Below are 18,344 nucleotides of genomic sequence, written 5' to 3'. Positions count from 1 at the left end.
AGTTAGATTTTTATGTCGACTTTTGTTCTTAACAATTTTCTTATTTGATGATAAGAATGTCCTCATGTCAGCTTATACATTAATCAAGATTAACCATCTCTTTCCAAAAGAAAAGACCAGTAAGAGATTCAACGAATCTTCTACGAGTAGTATCGAAGAATACAAGGAAATCAAGCAGTAATGGTGCCATTTTTTCTTTTAAAAAGGAGGGGGTTTGAGATAGAGCTGATGCAAATATTCAAGTTGCCAACTTGAGCAAAATCCAAGGGAGCGGGTTTGTTTTACTTGTGAGGTGCGTGGCCCAATCATAGTACTATAATTCCAGAGAAGATGTCTTCGGGCAGTTTATGCCACTGCTGAATCAAGCGGCGACCCCTCCTATGTTTCTCGGGCAAAAAAGGTGGCTGGACCTCCATCTAGGATCCTGGACCAACCATCAAATTACGAGTGTACTATGGTTCGTCTGTCAATTTGAGTTTACTTGTGATAAGAGTTTAAAAATATAATAAAATAATATTTTTTTATTTATTAAATTTTATTTTTATATTAATATGTCAAAATAACTTTAAAATATCAAAAAAATAAATTTAAAATAAAAAAATCAAGATTTTTCAAAAAAACACAGTTGATCTATACCCTCAAATATACCCATAAAACAACTTTGGGGTGTTTTTCACGCTTCTGTTTCTACTTGATTTTGATCTCCAAGACAATATTCTGAATAAAACAAGATACAACTTTGATAATACATTGACGTGTAGCCTTTGCACTTCCTACCTTTTTTAAAAGAAATTATTCAAGTAGTAAGAACTAATAATCATAAATTATAGCATTGTCGTATAATGACATATGGAGCTTTTTTTTAAAGATTGAGTTTTTGAAGTTGTTGTCTCGAGAAAGAAGAATCGGCAATCAAAAAGAAAGAAAGCAAGACTACACCGAAATTTTAATGCATTGTTTTCTCATAAAGACAAAACACAGTCTCCCAAAAAAGACAGCATAATTAAGCCTAATTCTAAACCTAATTTTATTAAGAAGTAAATCCAAACCAAGTCTACTGCTTCTTGACCTCTATGTTGCCACGGATCACCCCACTAACTATATAGTATTTAGGAAGAGATTATTAAAGCGCAATTACCACCTTTTCTTTTTTCTTTTTAAAGTAATAACACTCCAGGCGTGAGGTCCCAAAAAACAAAAACACAAGTACTTTGGTGCCCTTCTACAAGTGAAAGTCTTCCAAAACCTATAGAATCTAACCAGAACTACTCTCAAAACTTCCCAGCCTTCCTACGCTTTCTCCCTCACAGCCTCTCTCTCTCTCACACACGCATACACGAACACTCACCATTCTTTTTCTCCAGCTTCATCTATGGCAGCCACCGCCGCCGCCACCACCAGTTTCTCTGCTCTTTCAAAGCATTCTCTTTCTTTAAACACTAGCCCTCAAGTTCCCCAGAAGGCCCCTCCTTTTCTCCTCCCCAAAACCCTTCAAAAACCCTACCTTTCTCACGCTACCCACAAAACCCACATCACTCTTTCCTCTAAAAATCCAATCTCTGACCTTGTGTCCACAGACAAAAAGAGCTCGGATGATTTTTCTTCTTATTTTGATGACGACGACGACAAGCCTCGTGAAGAGTGCGGTGTTGTGGGTATCTATGGTGACCCAGAAGCTTCACGTCTTTGCTACTTGGCCCTTCATGCTTTGCAACATAGAGGTCAAGAAGGAGCTGGTATTGTTACTGTTAATGACAATAAGGTTTTGCAATCTGTTACTGGTGTTGGTTTAGTCTCTGAAGTGTTTAATGAGTCAAAACTTGACCAATTACCGGGTGATTTAGCTATTGGTCATGTTAGATATTCAACTGCTGGGTCTTCGATGCTTAAAAACGTGCAACCTTTTGTTGCCGGTTATAGGTTTGGCTCTGTCGGGGTTGCCCATAATGGGAATTTAGTGAATTATAGGAAATTAAGGGCTATCCTTGAAGATAATGGTTCGATTTTTAATACTAGTTCTGATACTGAAGTTGTTTTGCATTTGATTGCTACATCAAAAACTAGACCTTTCTTTTTGAGGATTGTTGATGCTTGCGAGAAGCTTGAAGGGGCTTATTCCATGGTCTTTCTTACCGAGGATAAGTTGGTTGCTGTGAGGGACCCTCATGGTTTTAGGCCTCTGGTGATGGGAAGGAGGAGTAACGGTGCTGTTGTGTTTGCTTCTGAGACATGTGCTCTTGATTTGATTGAGGCCACATATGAGAGAGAGGTTTATCCTGGTGAAGTTTTAGTGGTGGATAAAGACGGGGTTCAATCTCTTTGCCTATTGCCCCACCCTGAACCGAAACAGTGCATATTTGAGCATATTTATTTTTCTTTGCCTAATTCAATAGTATTTGGCAGGTCTGTTTATGAGTCAAGGCATATTTTCGGGGAAATACTTGCTACTGAGGCTCCTGTTGATTGCGATGTGGTGATTGCGGTCCCGGACTCTGGGGTGGTGGCTGCACTTGGTTATGCAGCGAAAGCAGGTGTCCCTTTTCAGCAAGGGTTGATAAGGTCGCATTATGTTGGAAGGACTTTCATTGAGCCATCACAGAAGATTAGGGACTTTGGTGTTAAGCTTAAGCTGTCTCCAGTGAGGAGAGTCTTGGAGGGGAAGAGAGTTGTGGTTGTGGATGATTCGATTGTGAGAGGAACTACCTCATCAAAAATTGTTAGGTTGCTTAAGGAGGCTGGGGCTAAGGAGATCCATATGAGGATTGCTAGTCCACCAATTATAGCTTCTTGCTACTATGGAGTAGATACACCAAGTTCTGAGGAGTTGATATCTAATAGAATGAGGGTGGAGGAGATTAGGGAGTTCATTGGATGTGATTCGCTTGCATTTCTACCATTGGATAGCTTGAAAAAATTGTTGGCTGAGGAGTCTCCGAATTTTTGTTATGCTTGCTTCTCTGGGAAGTACCCTGTCCAGCCAAAGGAAGTTATGGTGAAAAGGATCGGTGATTTTGTGGATGATGGATTGAATGGAAGTCCAGAGTCCATTGATGGGGGCTGGGTGCAAGCACCCCTGAATCAGGATGTGCAGAAAGTCAGTGAAGCCGGGAAGTTGTCTTCTTTGACATGATATATGTTGTCTGCAACACCTCAAATTTGCCGAACTGATGGATTTTGGCTCAAGACAGCGGTATTAATGGTTATTTACTTTGTGATATGGCCAGGTGGTAGATGATTTCAATAATGATCTCGATACAATTTTTGTGTGCTGGCTCGGATTAATTAAGGTTACAAATCTATAAGTTACACAATTTTGTTTGGTCTTTTAAATTTTGCAAGATTTAAACCTAGAAGTGCGTGGTTTAATTTTTTACTTATTGCTGTATCGGCATTAACATGACATTTGTATACACAGGGATAGGTGTTCCATCAAAGTTTCAATAGTGAGATTTTTTGAATCTCTAGTGCCTTGTTTCCATGTCTTTTTATCTAGAAACTCTGTGCATCTCACCATGCATCAGCCCCTCTAAAGTGTTTCAAAACTCGACTGGCTACAACTGCTTAGGATGGATGGAAGTGAATCGAGTCTTTCATATAATTAATGATGCTGAATGTTATCCTGCTTCTGCATATGGCATTAATTTCCAACGAAGAACCTGAAATAACTTGTCCTTTTTCTTGCTTCTTCCAATAGCAAAAACATTGGCCTTGTTCTTAGAACAGTGGAGAAGGGAATTCTGCAGCTGCCCAATTTCTCTCGCTTTTTTTCAGCCTGGACTGAACTGTTATGTTCATAGAAACAAATGCTCATTAAGGGCTAGTTTTGATAGTGTTGACATGGTAACGCCATTAATGAACTGACCGGAACTGCTTTTTGGTCCGATGACACATGGATGGTATCAAAATCAGGTTACTGGTTAATGGTTTGACACGCCCACCAGATCAACTCTCGTGGAACTTCGCCTGTGTGTATGTTTCTCATATTAAGGTTGTTGATACCTCTTCATGGCTTTGCTTTTGGTGTCTAATTCTAGCAGCTTCATGTTATCTTGATAGCCAAATGTCAGTCATGTTCTTAAGTTCTTCTGAACTGCTTACCAAGCCAGCCTCGCAGATCCATCCCGGTCCTACCAAGTCGTCTTCATGAGACTACACTTAAAATCGAAACCTTGTCAAGAGGATTAACTTCGTAAGCTAGGCCATTAGTCTCGAGGCAAATCAATCGGAAAAAGACAAGTTATAGGAGCTTTGTAACAGCATTAAACTTCCTCATTTATTGTGTCAGGTTAACTTAACAAAATTTTCAATTCATGTCTCAACCTTCCCTAAAATCATATGCCTTTTATTTATTTCTGAAGTACAGTGTTTCAAACACTTTAGAAAAACAAAATGGTACAAAATTCAGGTGAGGACAACCACCTTGTTCCTCTTAAAAACATTGGCAACGTTAAAAATTACAGCTCAAAAATACGTGCTTTCGTTGCTACAAGAGACAAGTACCAAAGAGCCCTTGCGAATGTAAAAGGCACCGGCATTAAATTCTAGATTCAAGGGAGTTACATATATGGAAAAAGGATTTTGCTGTCTAGGCACGTATTAGCCATTCTCTGCTCGGTCATAGGCATTTGATTTATGCTTCGGTGCAAATGTAAAGGCATCTGGAACTTTGCCAAGCAACATTTCAGAGATACGTACCTGTATATAAATTGGAGCGAGTTAACACAACTGTAGTGTTTAGCAGCTTATATAGCGGCACTAATCGTTTAGATATGTTTAGAGAATTGCACATACCCAGTCAGCAGCAGAATCAGATGCCATGAGCGTTTCGAGGTCATCACGACCATAGTATGAGGGCGGGCGCCAGTTGAGCCGCTGTGGAATGACATCTAAGAGACCTACTGGTACATATCTGCATGTGTAGCTTAGCCACTCCAACAAGAAATGCCTAGTTGTCTCCACTCCTACAGATGTTGAAACAAGGAATTACTGTTACATCGAAACCCTTTCCCGATCACCCATTCAGTATGAAATTACATTTTTGACCAATACTGTATACCTTTTGTGTCAGAGCCCCAATGTTCTAGGCCAGAACGCACATAATCCTTTAGAATGTTCAATCGCTCTCCGGAACTTATGTCCCAGTGCCTCTGTTCCTTGATTTCAGTAAATATCCAAGGCTGCAAAATACAGTGAATATTATTCTTAACACTACAAAACTTTATTATGGTCAAGTAATAATTACATAAAAATGTAGAAACTAACAGTTCACAGCTCCAGAGTCCCAACCTTAATTAGTGCACCTCTAGCTATCATGCATGAAGAAAGCTCAGGGCAGTCAGACTTGTGATTGTTCCAATCAACGTATGAAAAGACATCCCCATTTCCTAGAACTTGCAGAGAATCTGGGGCCTTTCTAGCACATTGGTATATGTAGTCCCAATCAGCAAGCTTGCTATAGCGTTGCTGACGTGTTCGACCATGAATTGTTACAGCACTGGCACCCCATTTTCCAATATCCACAATTAATGAGTCAATACGGTTTTTTCCTTCAAAATAACCTGTCCGCACCTACATTAAGAAAATGCAGTATGAGCTATCAAAATTTAAGTTTGGTCAGAGAAGCCCAAGAGTAACAAAGGCTGCAAGCTGGAAACACAAGCATAAAAGTGAAAGTTGGCATTTCCCTATGGAGAAAGTATGCTGAACTATAAAATTGCAGAACAACATATCTGCTTCAGCATGGGGTTTGTACAGATATTTAATTATTACCTTGACAGTTATAGGCTTTTCCACTGTACCAGAAGTGGCTTCTATAATGCTTTTCATCCGCATTGGTTTTGTTAGAAGAGATGACCCAGCACCCTTGTTAACAACAATATCAATGGGGCAGCCCATATTTATATCAATGAAGTCCACTGTGCATTCCTGATCTATAAGCTCAACAGTACGTGTAACTGTATCTGGATAAGCCCCACATATTTGAACACCAAATAAATCCTCAGATGAATGACGTCTCAGCAGTGCCCATTCTGAAGCTTGACCCTATAATCAAAAGGAAATGAGGTTAAGCAATGTTCCAAGTGTTAAATCAAACTAATAGTGTATAGCATAGAGTAAAGAATCATTACTAGACTATAGAATATATATTTACTGACTACCATGGGAAGAAAACCACATATGATCCACAATATAAACATTTCTGACAGCGAGTAATGACAATGGAAATCTAAAACTGTACATACTTATGGAAAGTTAATGATCTTAGATCTTGCAAGCTACAAGCATTAAACATAATATAAATTGAAAATAAAGAACCTTGTTAACAAGAAAACCAAACCAGCAAGTTGTGTAAAATGAGATAGTGATGAAGAAAACAGACCTGCAATAGATTTGTGCACATTGCCATTTCACCGCAAGTAACATCAGCTCCCAAAGCTTTACAGACTCTTCGAAAAGGAAGATTTCCAACAGTGGTCAAAGGAGCAAGGTACAACTTTCCTCTGAAGTCGATAAGCTTTTTTTCACGTGGGTGTAATTTTAAACTTCCATCAGTTTCTACACTATCAGCTATGACTTCTAGTTTATCAGCTACGAGTTCTGGTTCAGTTTCTAGAGGGCAGTTATTCTCAATATCTTTCTCTGGGATACCCGATCCTGTTGCAAAACATATTCAATGTGAGATACATATAGTTCCAAAAAATGCACCAATTTGGAACAAAAGTTTAAGACAGCAACCATTGACTTCTTCGCCAGAGCAACCATTTACTTCAACAGCTGATTTTGCTTTCTTCAGGGGCCTAACTTCATCAGTTAGTGCTCCATCCACATCACCACCAACAAGCACTTCTGCAGCGCAATCTGATTTACCAGCTGACTCACTGCCCCCATCACCACAGCCATTCTCATTAGTGCCATGAGAGTCATTATCATGAACAACTTTCTCAACTTCCTCCTCGTTCACTTTTTTCACTTTCGACTTACCCGGTCCCTTGGTAACAAATCAGCAAAAATCAGCTACATTAAAAAGATATATAAAAAATTCAACAGCACTGCCGGTGTTTTATTCATTACCGTAAGCCCAAGAGACTTGAGTACAGAATCCGCCTTCAGAAACTTCATTTTATTCTTCCACAAAAGCTTTTGAACATCCTTATTCAACCCATTAATCTCCGAAATTTGCTTTTTACCATTTCTAACACCATCATGAACCTTATGAGTTCCGTAAAATCTACAAGCTAATCCATAAGGACAGCACGACCCTTCCCCGTTTACGAACGGACACTCTCCCACTAAATCCTCCGGTTTCTACACAACAGCATTTGCTCAATCAAAGTAGAGCGGCAATAATTAAAAAAAAAACGGCAAATCAGTGATTTGATTAATTAATTAATTACCTGAGCCTTAAATGCTTCTAAGTCATGATTGAACCGGCAGTTATTTTTATACGGACATGAATTAGCATCTCCGGTTTTAGCTAATTCAGGGCAGAGATTCACTGAGGATTTCTTTTCCTGTCATAAGATTTATTTAAAAAAAAAACAATAAATAAATAAATATCACAACCAAATAAAAATGTAAGAAATGGAAAATCAGAACCTGCTGGCGTTCACGTTTGAGTTGTCGTTTGGACTTCTTCTCCTTGGCCACTACACTGGTAGTGTTAGTGTTATTAGATTTTGAGATATCATTATTAGAATCGGAAACGGTGGATGATGTGGTATCGTTTTGGGAGGTGCGAGAAGTCGGAGGACGGAGGAATTGTGGTTTCACAGGAGCTATGGATTTGGCGATGAGTTGTTCTGGTGTTGCTGTTGGTTGTTGCTGGTCCTGAGTTGGATTCCAGTTTTGGGAGGTAAGTCCCGCCGGTGACTCGGCCATAGTGGACAAGTTGAATCAGCGTTGAGTTAACTAGGTGGCTACAGGCAGCCTTGGTTTGTTTCTGTTCAGTTAGTGCATGGGTTTTTGATGATGGAGTGAATGGTGGAGCATGGAGGAAGGGTTCGTAGGGTTTTGATCAGGGGGCACCTAAAACGGCGGATAAGCATGTCGTTTAACTTGCCAAAGCTTCTTCTTTTTTTTTCTCTCTCTCTCTCCTGAATATAGTAACAGATTAACTAAAAACATTTATGTGATGGTACGTAAAAATTGGTTTCGTATAAAGGCGTGTCGCCATTGTACTGCGAGAAGGATATGGCAACCCTAAGATTTTACGAATGTTTTATTTTATTCGTTAGAAGATTTTTTAACAAAATCTTGATCGCATAAACAGTGTTTATTTCCAGTTAGGTATGGATTTTATTAAGTAGCGAAAATGTTGGGTCCCTCTCGTAGAAGAGAGGCTTTAAGATCAGATCATAGTCTTAATCCTTCCATTAATGAGACTTGGTCCTTGCGGCTCAGAAGATTTCTGAGATACAAAGAAAAAATTCTAATTACATAAACCTAAAAAGAGGAAGCAAATGCTACTCGATAGATTCAATTTTTAAATTTTCTAACCATCTCTGAGGCTTAAGATTATACTATCATTGCTAGTAATAAAATTATTGGTTGCAAGGAGGCGGCAGCAATTTCTTCTGCATGCATTCAAGATTCAACAAAAAGGTGTAGGGCGAAGAAGAGGCTACAAACATAGGATATTCCAGCTACTGAGCATGCAAGCACAGACATATAAACGGCGAGAGAAGAAAAGGAAAGAATCAAAGAACACAAAAGTCAGATTAGCACCGAAGCAGGTTCAATGTTGATTTTTGTTGTGTCCAGGTAATAATAAAAGATGTTGTTCTATTCTCAGTTAATCTCTTGGTTGTGTTAGTAACTTTGATGGTGTAATACTTGATTGGTTATGAGGATCTTGAACCTCCCTTCTACAAAATTTACACCAGATGGCACTGTCTCTGACAGAAGCCAGAACAAGAAACATGACATAGCAAATAGATAGAAAAGCACAAGTAACTACAACGAGAAGCAACCATTCTTTACTGAAATAAACAAAGAAAGAGTTTTCTTCAGAACGTCTTAAGAAACATATTATGCCTAAGAAATGTTTCCCTTTAGGAAATAAATACCTAACAGATACAAATAACATTCATAATCATAAGTAACACATATATTGAGGCTTGTATGTATATATCACTTCAAACGAAGTTCCGAGCTGGATATGAGATGCAGGTTGAATTTGTAACTGCCACACCTTAAAGACGTCTCTTGGAGATGGAAAACTAATGAATGAATGCATTGAAAGAAACAAATGTAAAGCACCAGAAGTTGGTAAGACGATTAATAACCCAAGCAGCCATGTTTTCTCCCCAACCTATTGATTCGAATCTGACTTTAAGGTAGGACTGCCATTTTGTTGAGGCTGTGGCTGGGAGGACCGCTGCTGCTGTTGCAACTGATGCATGTTGATTTGGGAGGCTGAAGGCTGCTGCTGCTGCTGCTGCTGCTGATGATGATGATGCCTGTTAAGCTGGGAAGGTCGTGGCTGCTGCAGGAACATCTGAGGGTTGATAGAAAGCTGCTGCTGAACCAAGCCCTTGGATGGGTCAGAATCCCCACCCCGCTCTGCCGTAGTAATCTTCAACCGTCGTACTTCACCGTTTAGTGCTTCGTTTAGAGCTGTTAAAATTGAACAGGATTACCACTAAATCTACCAAGTGTGCTGAAGCTGAATGTCAAAGAACAAGTAAATAACGCATGTGGTACAGATGTGCTTCAAAGAACAAGGGAAAGAGCTTGCAAGAGAAATCAACAAACTCTTAATATATAATATATAGTATTACTCCTAGCAATGCAATTCTTTCAACATGTTTCGCTCACTAATTAGGGAAGTTAATATCACACACCAACAGATAAACGTTCAAAGCAAGTGATTGTTCACCTAACTATATGGACATAAGTTAACAATAGAAATGTCCATGGCAGCATGGCCACACAAGCAGGAGAGCTAACCGCTATGGATAAAAACTACTAAGGCCTAATTCTGGATATGCAAGTTCCACAGACAACAAAGAACAGGAAACCACCACCACCCCTAACTCTACCAGCACAAACTACGCATGGTGCATTCACACAACAGGTTCAGACCCTGTTTTTGTGCCAATGAAACCTATAAATGCAAGAGAGAGAAAAATGCAAAGAAACCCAGGTGGGAGAATCCATACCATCTCGGAGTTGTGCTTGTTGCTCCATGGCTTGAAGGCGAAATTTCAATTCATTATTCTGGTTTGTAAGACCAACAGAATCCCTCTGGAGAGAAGACAATAACGAATTTTTTTTAAAAAAAAGAGACTACTAGAATACATGGAAACAATTTTCAAAACTCTAAATCACTACCTGTAAAATAGTAAGCTGAGCAGACAATGTGGTAGCTTCTGTCTGCAAAGTCTGAACCTTGTGTTCTAATTCTGAAATATATCTCATCTTCCTCTCCTTAGAACGAGCAGCTGATTGCCGATTCGCCAAAATCCTGATATTGACCAACAAACAAAGAAAATGAAACATCAGGGCCAGGCTAATAGCATATTGAGAAAACCCTGCAGCAATTATTGATGAATATTGAAAAAGAAGAGAAACAGGAAAAAACACAAGATTTATCGTGGTTCAACAAAGTGCCTACATGCACAGGAGCAAAGAGCTTTTATTTTCCTAAGTCGAATAGGGTTACATGGTGTAGATCTTAAACCACCTAATAGCCTAACCGCCCAAGAGTCCAACCGCCTAAGAAATATGAGGAAATTTTAATAATACCATCGCTCAGTAGGCTCCACTTTGGCATCTTCCTGTGATGCCACAAACTACAACATAACATGAATTATTGATCAAATGGGATAAAAGGTTACCTCTTTGCACGTTTTGGGTCAGTTGTAGCAATCTCAGCAAGTTTCTCATTAGCCATAATTTTCTTCAGTTCAGCACCACTAAACTCACCATTCCCGAACTCCAAGCTAAAGGCATTGCCATCCATTGAATTGGTGGGTGAAAGTTGACCTGGACGAGTTCCTGGTGAGGGTGGCAATTTTGGAGACTCGTCACCAAAGTTCAATTTGCCCATGAAACTATCCATTGACACACTTCTGTAGTGCCTGGAGGTAGGAGCAATATCACCTCCTGCACTCCTTTTGATCCCCTCCCTCTTCTCTGTTGAAGAACTAAATCCTCCTCTTGGCACGCTGCCACCACTTTCATTAACGCTGCTTTCTGCCTCATTATCACTGCTATCACCACCATTTGTCTTAGTTCCACTAGCTCTACTATCCAAGTCCTCACGATTCTCATTACCATTCTTCTCATCAGTACCCGAAGAGTTCAACGCATCAATGTTATCTAAATTCATATAAGCAGAAAACAAATCATCCACATCCCCTTCAGATTTCCTCTCACCCGTCCCCTCCGCAATGCTTTCACCACCTCTCTCCCATTCTTTTTTTACCAACTGAGCTGGCTTAGCCATCGCTGGATTCTCTCTACCGGACAACGACCGCTCCAAGCCACCTGAACCCCTCAACGGAATAAGGGGAGGTGAACATTGCAACACATTACCAAATGGAATATCACTGTTAGACCTTCTATGGGCTTTCCGTGGAGGTAAACTCTCACCAACACGTGGAGCATTGCCCCTATTAAAAGGGGAGGGTGGCAACAACGAATGAGAGCTACCATCCTTATCCTCCATGGACACATCAGTTGAAATAGGGTCCGAAACCGTTGGCGAAGAGGAGTCACGAAAAGGGGCCGGACTCAACGGTGGCAAGGAATCAAGGCAGAAAAACGATGATGGCTGCGATAAAGATCGCGAATGGGTAGGTCCCATACTGAAATTCTGGGTACTCATTTGCTGGTTCGCTGGCCTAGACACCGGGATCTGGGAATACGGCGAAATGGGTGGGATCTGATTAGGATGTGAAGGCGGAATCCCTACTCTTTTGTTACTATCACCACTAAAATTCTGATAAAAATTCGCAAAATGCCTAGCCCGCAACTGGGTTTGGTTCAAATTCAATTGAGAAACATCTAATTGGTTTATCAAAGAAAAGGGTTGTTTAGACATTGTAGCAGATGACGACTGTGTTGTTCCAAAAGAAGATTGCAACCTGTGTATCATTTCACTATTAGCATCCTCCGTATCACCCATTTCACTTACCTCTAGACCAGCAAAAACCCAGTAATCAATATTTCACTAATGCCACTTCAAAACCCTTAATACTTTTGATCAGACTTAAACCCCAATTTCAAGATAAACCCACTTCACTTCTCACCAAAACTCGATCAAATAACAGTGAAAACCAATCAAACAAACAAACTAAGCCTTGAAAACCTGCGAAATGAACATACAAAAACAAGAATAAAAACCCACAAAAAAAAACTGAAATAAAAAGAAGATTGAAAGTGGACACAGGATTCTCACTTAAATAAGTAAAGACTAGACTACCTTGTTAACTCAAAAGGTTCATTTCCACACAAAAAAAAAAAATGACACCAACCGGCGAGACTGCTGAAAACATATAAAGAAGCAGATAATTGTTTGCCCAGATTTTTTCACTCTGTTTTTCAAGGCGGAAATGGCGAAGAAAATAAGTAAAGCTAAGGGCTAGGTGTGTGTCTCTCTAGAATTTGTTCTCTCTCGGAGAAATGAAAAGGCCGTGCGTGATTTCAGTGAGGTTTTTTGTTTTGTTTTTTTTTTTTTTTTTTTATGATGACGAAGACTACGACACGGATTTTATGACGGTAGAGGGAGACGCGTGAAGTTAATGAAGAATTTGTGGTGAATTTGAATTGGGTGTGAATTTGAATTTCATTCCGACCTCGATTTTTGACATCTTTGTTCCCTTTGTCACCGCAACTTATTGAGCAAGAATTTCGATCTTTTGGATTTATTTTGCCAGTTTTGGGATTTCTTCCTTCCACGCGCTTGCCATTACAGTCTAATGCACGTTAGGTTCAATCTTTATTTTTCTACTTTATTTGTCCATGGTGGATTTTCTCGTATCATTCTCAAAGGAAATTAGTGTATTAAGAAAGAATTATCTTTTATAAAACAAAAAAGGATAGTTTTTATCACGAATCTTTTCTTGAATTTAAATTTAAATGATAAGTTAGCTAAAAAGTAAATATATTTGACATTTGATAGAAATTTTTAATTTTAAGATTACAAAAATAGTAATTATCAATCATTGTTATTTTCGCAACATTTTTTTTTATTCTAATTTTATTGTCTTAATTTTTTTAAAAAAAAAAAAAAAAAATATGCCTAGAAATCAACTTGGAATAGGCAGAGGATCATTGTAGTTAATATCAAGAATTAATTTATTTTATTTTATCTATATAGTTTGATAATACATGCTTAGAAATATTCGAAATTAATATTTGTAGAATTTTTTTCTTGAATTCTTGTTAATTTATTATATTTCTATTATTTCATGATAAATATCATGACTATAATGTAAATCTCCAACACAGGTAGTATTTTAAATGAAATGTTTGCTAAGTTTTTCTTGAATATAATCACAGCAAATTAACAAAAAAAATATAATTTAATTAGAAATCAGTGTTTGATTCATTTTCCCGTATAATACGTTGCACATACCCCTTAAGAGAGTGGGTCATCCGAGTCAAAGGCTTTGGTAGTCGTGGAATTTATTTCTTCCATACTTTGTCTGGCTGTGCACCCATACCGGTCAATCATGGAATTTATTTTCTTTCTGTTTTATATTTGCATCATTATATTAACATTTATTATTATTATTATTATTATTTGCTATATTTGGTGTGCATTTTTTCATCCCAGATATTTACCTTCCATGGTCTTCTTTGGATTCGATTATTAAACTATTCCTATTTTTAGGGAACGGTGATGTAATTCATGTTTTATAAAAATTAAAAATAAAATTTTATTAAAAATTAATTTTTTATTTATATTTTGTATCATACATTAATTTTAAAAAATAAAAAAAATATTATTTTAATAAATTTTAACCTAAAAATCACTTTAAAAAGTAAAATAACCATGCTTTAACGTTCATTCTGGTTTTCCTGGGATTTTATTTTTATCACGGATGACATGGTAATTTTTCCTTTTTTCTTTTTTAACTTGCTCTAAGCCCTATTTAAATATGATTAATTGTTTTTTTAAGGGTATTTTTAAAATTAAAATTAGAAATATTTTAATATTTTTTGATATGAAAATATTAAAATTATTTAAAAATCCCGTATTAATTGATAGCTTGTCTTTTTAAAAAAATTTAAAATTTTTAAATTTTTTAAAAGGCATAAGCTATCATAGCACTAATACGGGATTCAAAAATTTTAATATTTTCATACAAAATATTAAAAAATTATTTCTACATTTATAGTTCGTGATGGGGTTGGATAATTTTAAACTGATATTAAAAAAAACAATTGCAATATTTAAATAAAATCAAACGAGGGTTGAGAGTATGTTTGGCAGTGTGATAGCGGTTGCTTTTCAAATAATTTTTCGTGCCGAAATACATGTCAATAATATTTTTTTTATTTTTTTAAAAATTATTTTTAACATCAGCATATTAAAACGATCAAAAAAGTACAAACCAAACTCAATTTTATCAAAAAAAAAAAAAATTCAAAATTTCGGCAAACACAGGTTCAAACTCACTACCAAACGGTCCATGAGAGTGTTGTTACGGTTACGATTTAAAGTGTTTTTCATTTAGAAATACATGAAAATAATATTTTTAAAATTTTTTAAAAATTATTTTTAAAATCAACACATTAAAATTATATCAAAATATCAAAATAAAATTAATTTGAAATGAAAAAATAAAAAAAATAATTTTTTAAAAAAATACTTTTAAAATATAAAAAATAAACCGTTCATTACTGTATAAATAGAGAGACTACCAGTCCACTATACACGTATTTCTAAGCATTAAATAAAGAAAAATCCGCTAAACGAGTAGTCATCTCGTTCTCTCGAGAGTAGCATGTATGGTTTCACGCCACTTGGAGCAAGAAGCCCCCACGTCCAGTGTCCATCAAGATCGAGGATTGAGATGTGTTAGAAGCTTTTGATTGAATGCAAAGACTTTCGTATTGGGATATATTGCTTGGATTTTGGGCATCCATTATTGATTCCAAATTGCATCCTAGTAGGCCTGTAGCTTACCTTCATAGCTAGCCTTCTTTTCTTGAATATTTTTTTCCAGGAAAGGCTTCTTATCTTTAAGAATTCGGAAGGCGTTCCGAGTCATTATCACCCGAGTCTCTCTCGTGACTTGCACCAATCGAGAAGGGACATCTTGTGCAAGGGGTTACTTAATTTCAAGGACAATATATATAACTTCAAGAAGACGCGCTCGAGACCTGCAGGAGCTGACGTTTGGAGAACTCATGCACGTCTAGCAGCATCAAATTGCTTAAAAAAATACATTATCTTCGGACATGAAATTTAAATTGATGTTGCCGATCATGGGCTGTGAGGGAATGGGTAGTGCTTTCCAATTGGAAAAAGGGAAAATACATCAGATTTAGTTCGATGTTTCTTTGTTGACTTATGTTGTGTAATGCCAACCACCCTACCAGAATAAGCTAGCTAAAAGATTTGGAAAGTTTCATATCTGTCTTCCATTTAGTTGCAACTCTTATCCGTGACTTGTCCAAAAGGCAGGCAAGTGAATGGACCCCCAAAAATCCCACCACTCTCACTCTGTTCACGAGAGATTTGTCAAAAAAACAAAAAAAAACCCTTCAATTTTCTGCTCTTGCAAATCACCAGAGTGGTTTTTATATGAATTTATATCCCTAGCCATCACCATTCCCTGAACAAGTGTTAGATTTATCAAAAATAATTCTAAGGCCGCGTTCATTGAAGATATATCAAGGTATTTTTTTATTATTTTTCACATCAGTATGTTAAAATTATCAATTTAATATTTTTTAAAATAAAAAAACAATTTCAATTACGAAAACAAAAACTTCTTGTATCTCACAATCAAAAGTCAGGTATATTTGCATTTAGATTTAAGATACATAGGTCATTGGAGCTCGAATTGTATGTTCATAAAGAGCTTTTTTTTATTATTTGAGAATAAAAACATCTTTGAATAAACTTATACATCAACTAAGATTAAATCTATATGAACGATTTAAAAAAGGCACTCGGCATCATAATTTTTCAAAATTTAGAAACGAGCATGGGAATCATATATAAAACAAGATTGATTAATTTAACTTCACAAACAATAAAGCGATTAATTAGTATTGATTACGTGTAACCTCATGGGCCTTCAATGCATTTTTTTACTTTTTTCTCATTACTGTAATACCGCAGTCTACTTGAACTTACAATAGTAAAGAAATCTCTTACCACCAAAATAACTGCTCGCGCAGTTGCGCTTGAACCTGTGAACAAGAGCTTACATGTAAACCATGGAGCAGGTTCATGGCTAGGCTACTGTTACACGGTGCACCGAAGCTGGCACGTAATTGCTAGTGAAACGAGCCACGAGAAAAGGGTCCTCGCTCCTGACGGTGTCGACTCCATGTCCCATGGCCCAAGAATACAGTGGCGGAAGGAGCCGGTGTCTGAGAAATATCAAAGCTGTATCTTGACTAGCAACGGTGCCTTGTCCAGAACGTTGATGTTCATTGTCACCGAAAGTGAGACCATTGCATTGACGATGAGCAACATCCTTGTCCACAACTTTAATGTAAAGAAGCAAGCAAGCAAGGTGGGTAGCAAGGCACTGCCTAATTGAAAGCCAAGGGTTAACTTGTTAGATATGAAAATGCATGGCCCTGATAGGTTGGAATTACCAAACCCACAACAGAGCCACAAGAGATGTTCGGCTAGAGACTTGTCCTTGGTTCGGTATCAGGAACGTCAAGTGGTGGTGCTCGTTAGGAACATGTTTTCCAACAAAGAAATAAAAATAAAAATAAAAATAAAAAAACTACAATGATTGCTTGCTTTGATAAAATTGTAGTGCGAACTTGGCATCACATTTAGGGTGCCCTGGAAATTATTATTTTCCAGGTAAATTTGAAAACAAAGTATGGTTATAAATCCCGACCTTGTTTAAAGTATGGGTCACATGTTTTTTATTTCATTTTTTGAAGTAAGAGTTACAATATTATCATGTTATTTTATATTTAAAAAAAAATCAAATCAAATTTCACCTGAATTTTAACTAAATCAACTAAATTTATCTATGATATGTAATTCAGCTCAATTAAGTTATTAAATGATATATCAATCAAGAATTTAATATCAATGATTTAACATGCTGCATGGCAAGGAGTGGCAAATAAAGATTCCGTTTAACATTATAATAATAATTATTTTTTAAAATATTTTTTTATTATAAATATAATAAAATCATATTTTTTATTTATTAATTTATTTTTTAAATACCGTCAAAATACAAAAACAAAGACGGCCGAAAATTCTGTGCATGCGGCCCCATTACTTGCACAAATTCAAAACTAGCACCGGACGAAGTGCATCAATGTTTCCTGCCTCTTCAGAAAATCAATGAGCATTGATTTATTGAAGAAAAAGAACGCAAATTAACACGCGCGCCCATAAATATAGAGGTAGAGATAAGGGTGGTTAATTCAAGTAGTTTAGCGTTTATTTTTTTAAAATAAAATTTTAAATTCAAGTTCTATAAATAAAATATATAAAATTTTATTTTTTTAGTGGGTCAAAATGACTAAATTAGTTAAAATTCAATGAATTTTTAGATATTAGAATTTTAGGCTGCATTTCCAATAAATTCAATTTTTTTTTCAAAGTATTAATTTTTTTTTATATATTTTGAATCTTTTTAATGTGTTGATTTTAAAAATAATATTTTAAAAATAAATAAATATTATTTTAATGCATTTTGATATGAAAAATAATGATTCAAAATCATATTTTAAAAACTTAAAGTCAACTTTAATTCAATTTAAGTTAGGGGAGGAACCAATAAATCATTATGGATGGTCTGAGATTCAATTTCATGAAATCTTGTTTGTGCTCGTTCATCATGCTTAACAAAATATTTCATTTTCTTGAAAAATCATCTCTCAACAGAGACCTCGTCTGTTAAAACATGCATATACACGTGTATGAATGTGTATGTCATCTCAATTAATTTTAATAATATTGATGCAAGTGACAGTTAGGTTTGTTTTCCATGTTATTGTTTTAGTTTTAATTCTTTTATAATAAGCTCGATTTTTTACCTGGATGAAGGATTATTATTTTTTTGATGAAGAGACTGGATCTTAATTTATTTTCACACGTATAAGAATGAAATTACAATATTTATATATTATCTTAATTAAAGAAAAATTATAATTAAAACGAATATGAATAGTTTTGC

At 36.4% G+C, this 18,344-nt stretch overlaps 3 protein-coding genes across 3 annotated transcripts; 1 reads left to right on the top strand and 2 right to left on the bottom strand.

Annotated features, from left to right (window-relative positions):
- The first annotated feature begins 1,140 nt into the window (after positions 1-1,140).
- Positions 1,141-3,464, top strand: LOC118058987 (amidophosphoribosyltransferase, chloroplastic). Its single transcript, XM_035071810.2, has one exon. It carries the CDS (start codon positions 1,373-1,375, stop codon positions 3,128-3,130), a length of 1,758 nt encoding a protein of 585 aa, XP_034927701.1. The 5' UTR covers positions 1,141-1,372; the 3' UTR covers positions 3,131-3,464.
- An 857-nt stretch (positions 3,465-4,321) lies between these two features.
- LOC118058985 (tRNA-dihydrouridine(47) synthase [NAD(P)(+)]-like) lies at positions 4,322-8,186 on the bottom strand. Its single transcript, XM_035071808.2, has 10 exons — positions 7,597-8,186; positions 7,395-7,511; positions 7,072-7,305; positions 6,736-6,988; positions 6,380-6,654; positions 5,770-6,042; positions 5,287-5,568; positions 5,057-5,177; positions 4,792-4,961; positions 4,322-4,695 (listed from the first exon to the last, which is right to left on the bottom strand). Exons 1-10 carry the CDS (start codon positions 7,876-7,878, stop codon positions 4,597-4,599), a joined length of 2,106 nt encoding a protein of 701 aa, XP_034927699.1. The 5' UTR covers positions 7,879-8,186; the 3' UTR covers positions 4,322-4,596.
- A 767-nt stretch (positions 8,187-8,953) lies between these two features.
- On the bottom strand, positions 8,954-12,717 carry LOC118058986 (bZIP transcription factor 29). Its single transcript, XM_035071809.2, has 5 exons — positions 12,428-12,717; positions 10,839-12,313; positions 10,333-10,465; positions 10,161-10,245; positions 8,954-9,615 (listed from the first exon to the last, which is right to left on the bottom strand). The coding sequence occupies exons 2-5, from the start codon at positions 12,128-12,130 to the stop codon at positions 9,311-9,313; spliced, it is 1,815 nt and encodes a 604-aa protein (XP_034927700.1). The 5' UTR covers positions 12,131-12,313; positions 12,428-12,717; the 3' UTR covers positions 8,954-9,310.
- Positions 12,718-18,344: the final 5,627 nt, after the last annotated feature.

This window comes from Populus alba, chromosome 9 (genome assembly GCF_005239225.2).
Source record: "Populus alba chromosome 9, ASM523922v2, whole genome shotgun sequence".
Lineage (NCBI taxonomy): Eukaryota > Viridiplantae > Streptophyta > Magnoliopsida > Malpighiales > Salicaceae > Populus > Populus alba.
Note: the sequence above shows the minus strand (reverse complement) of the source record. Positions and strands in the feature narration are given on the sequence as shown.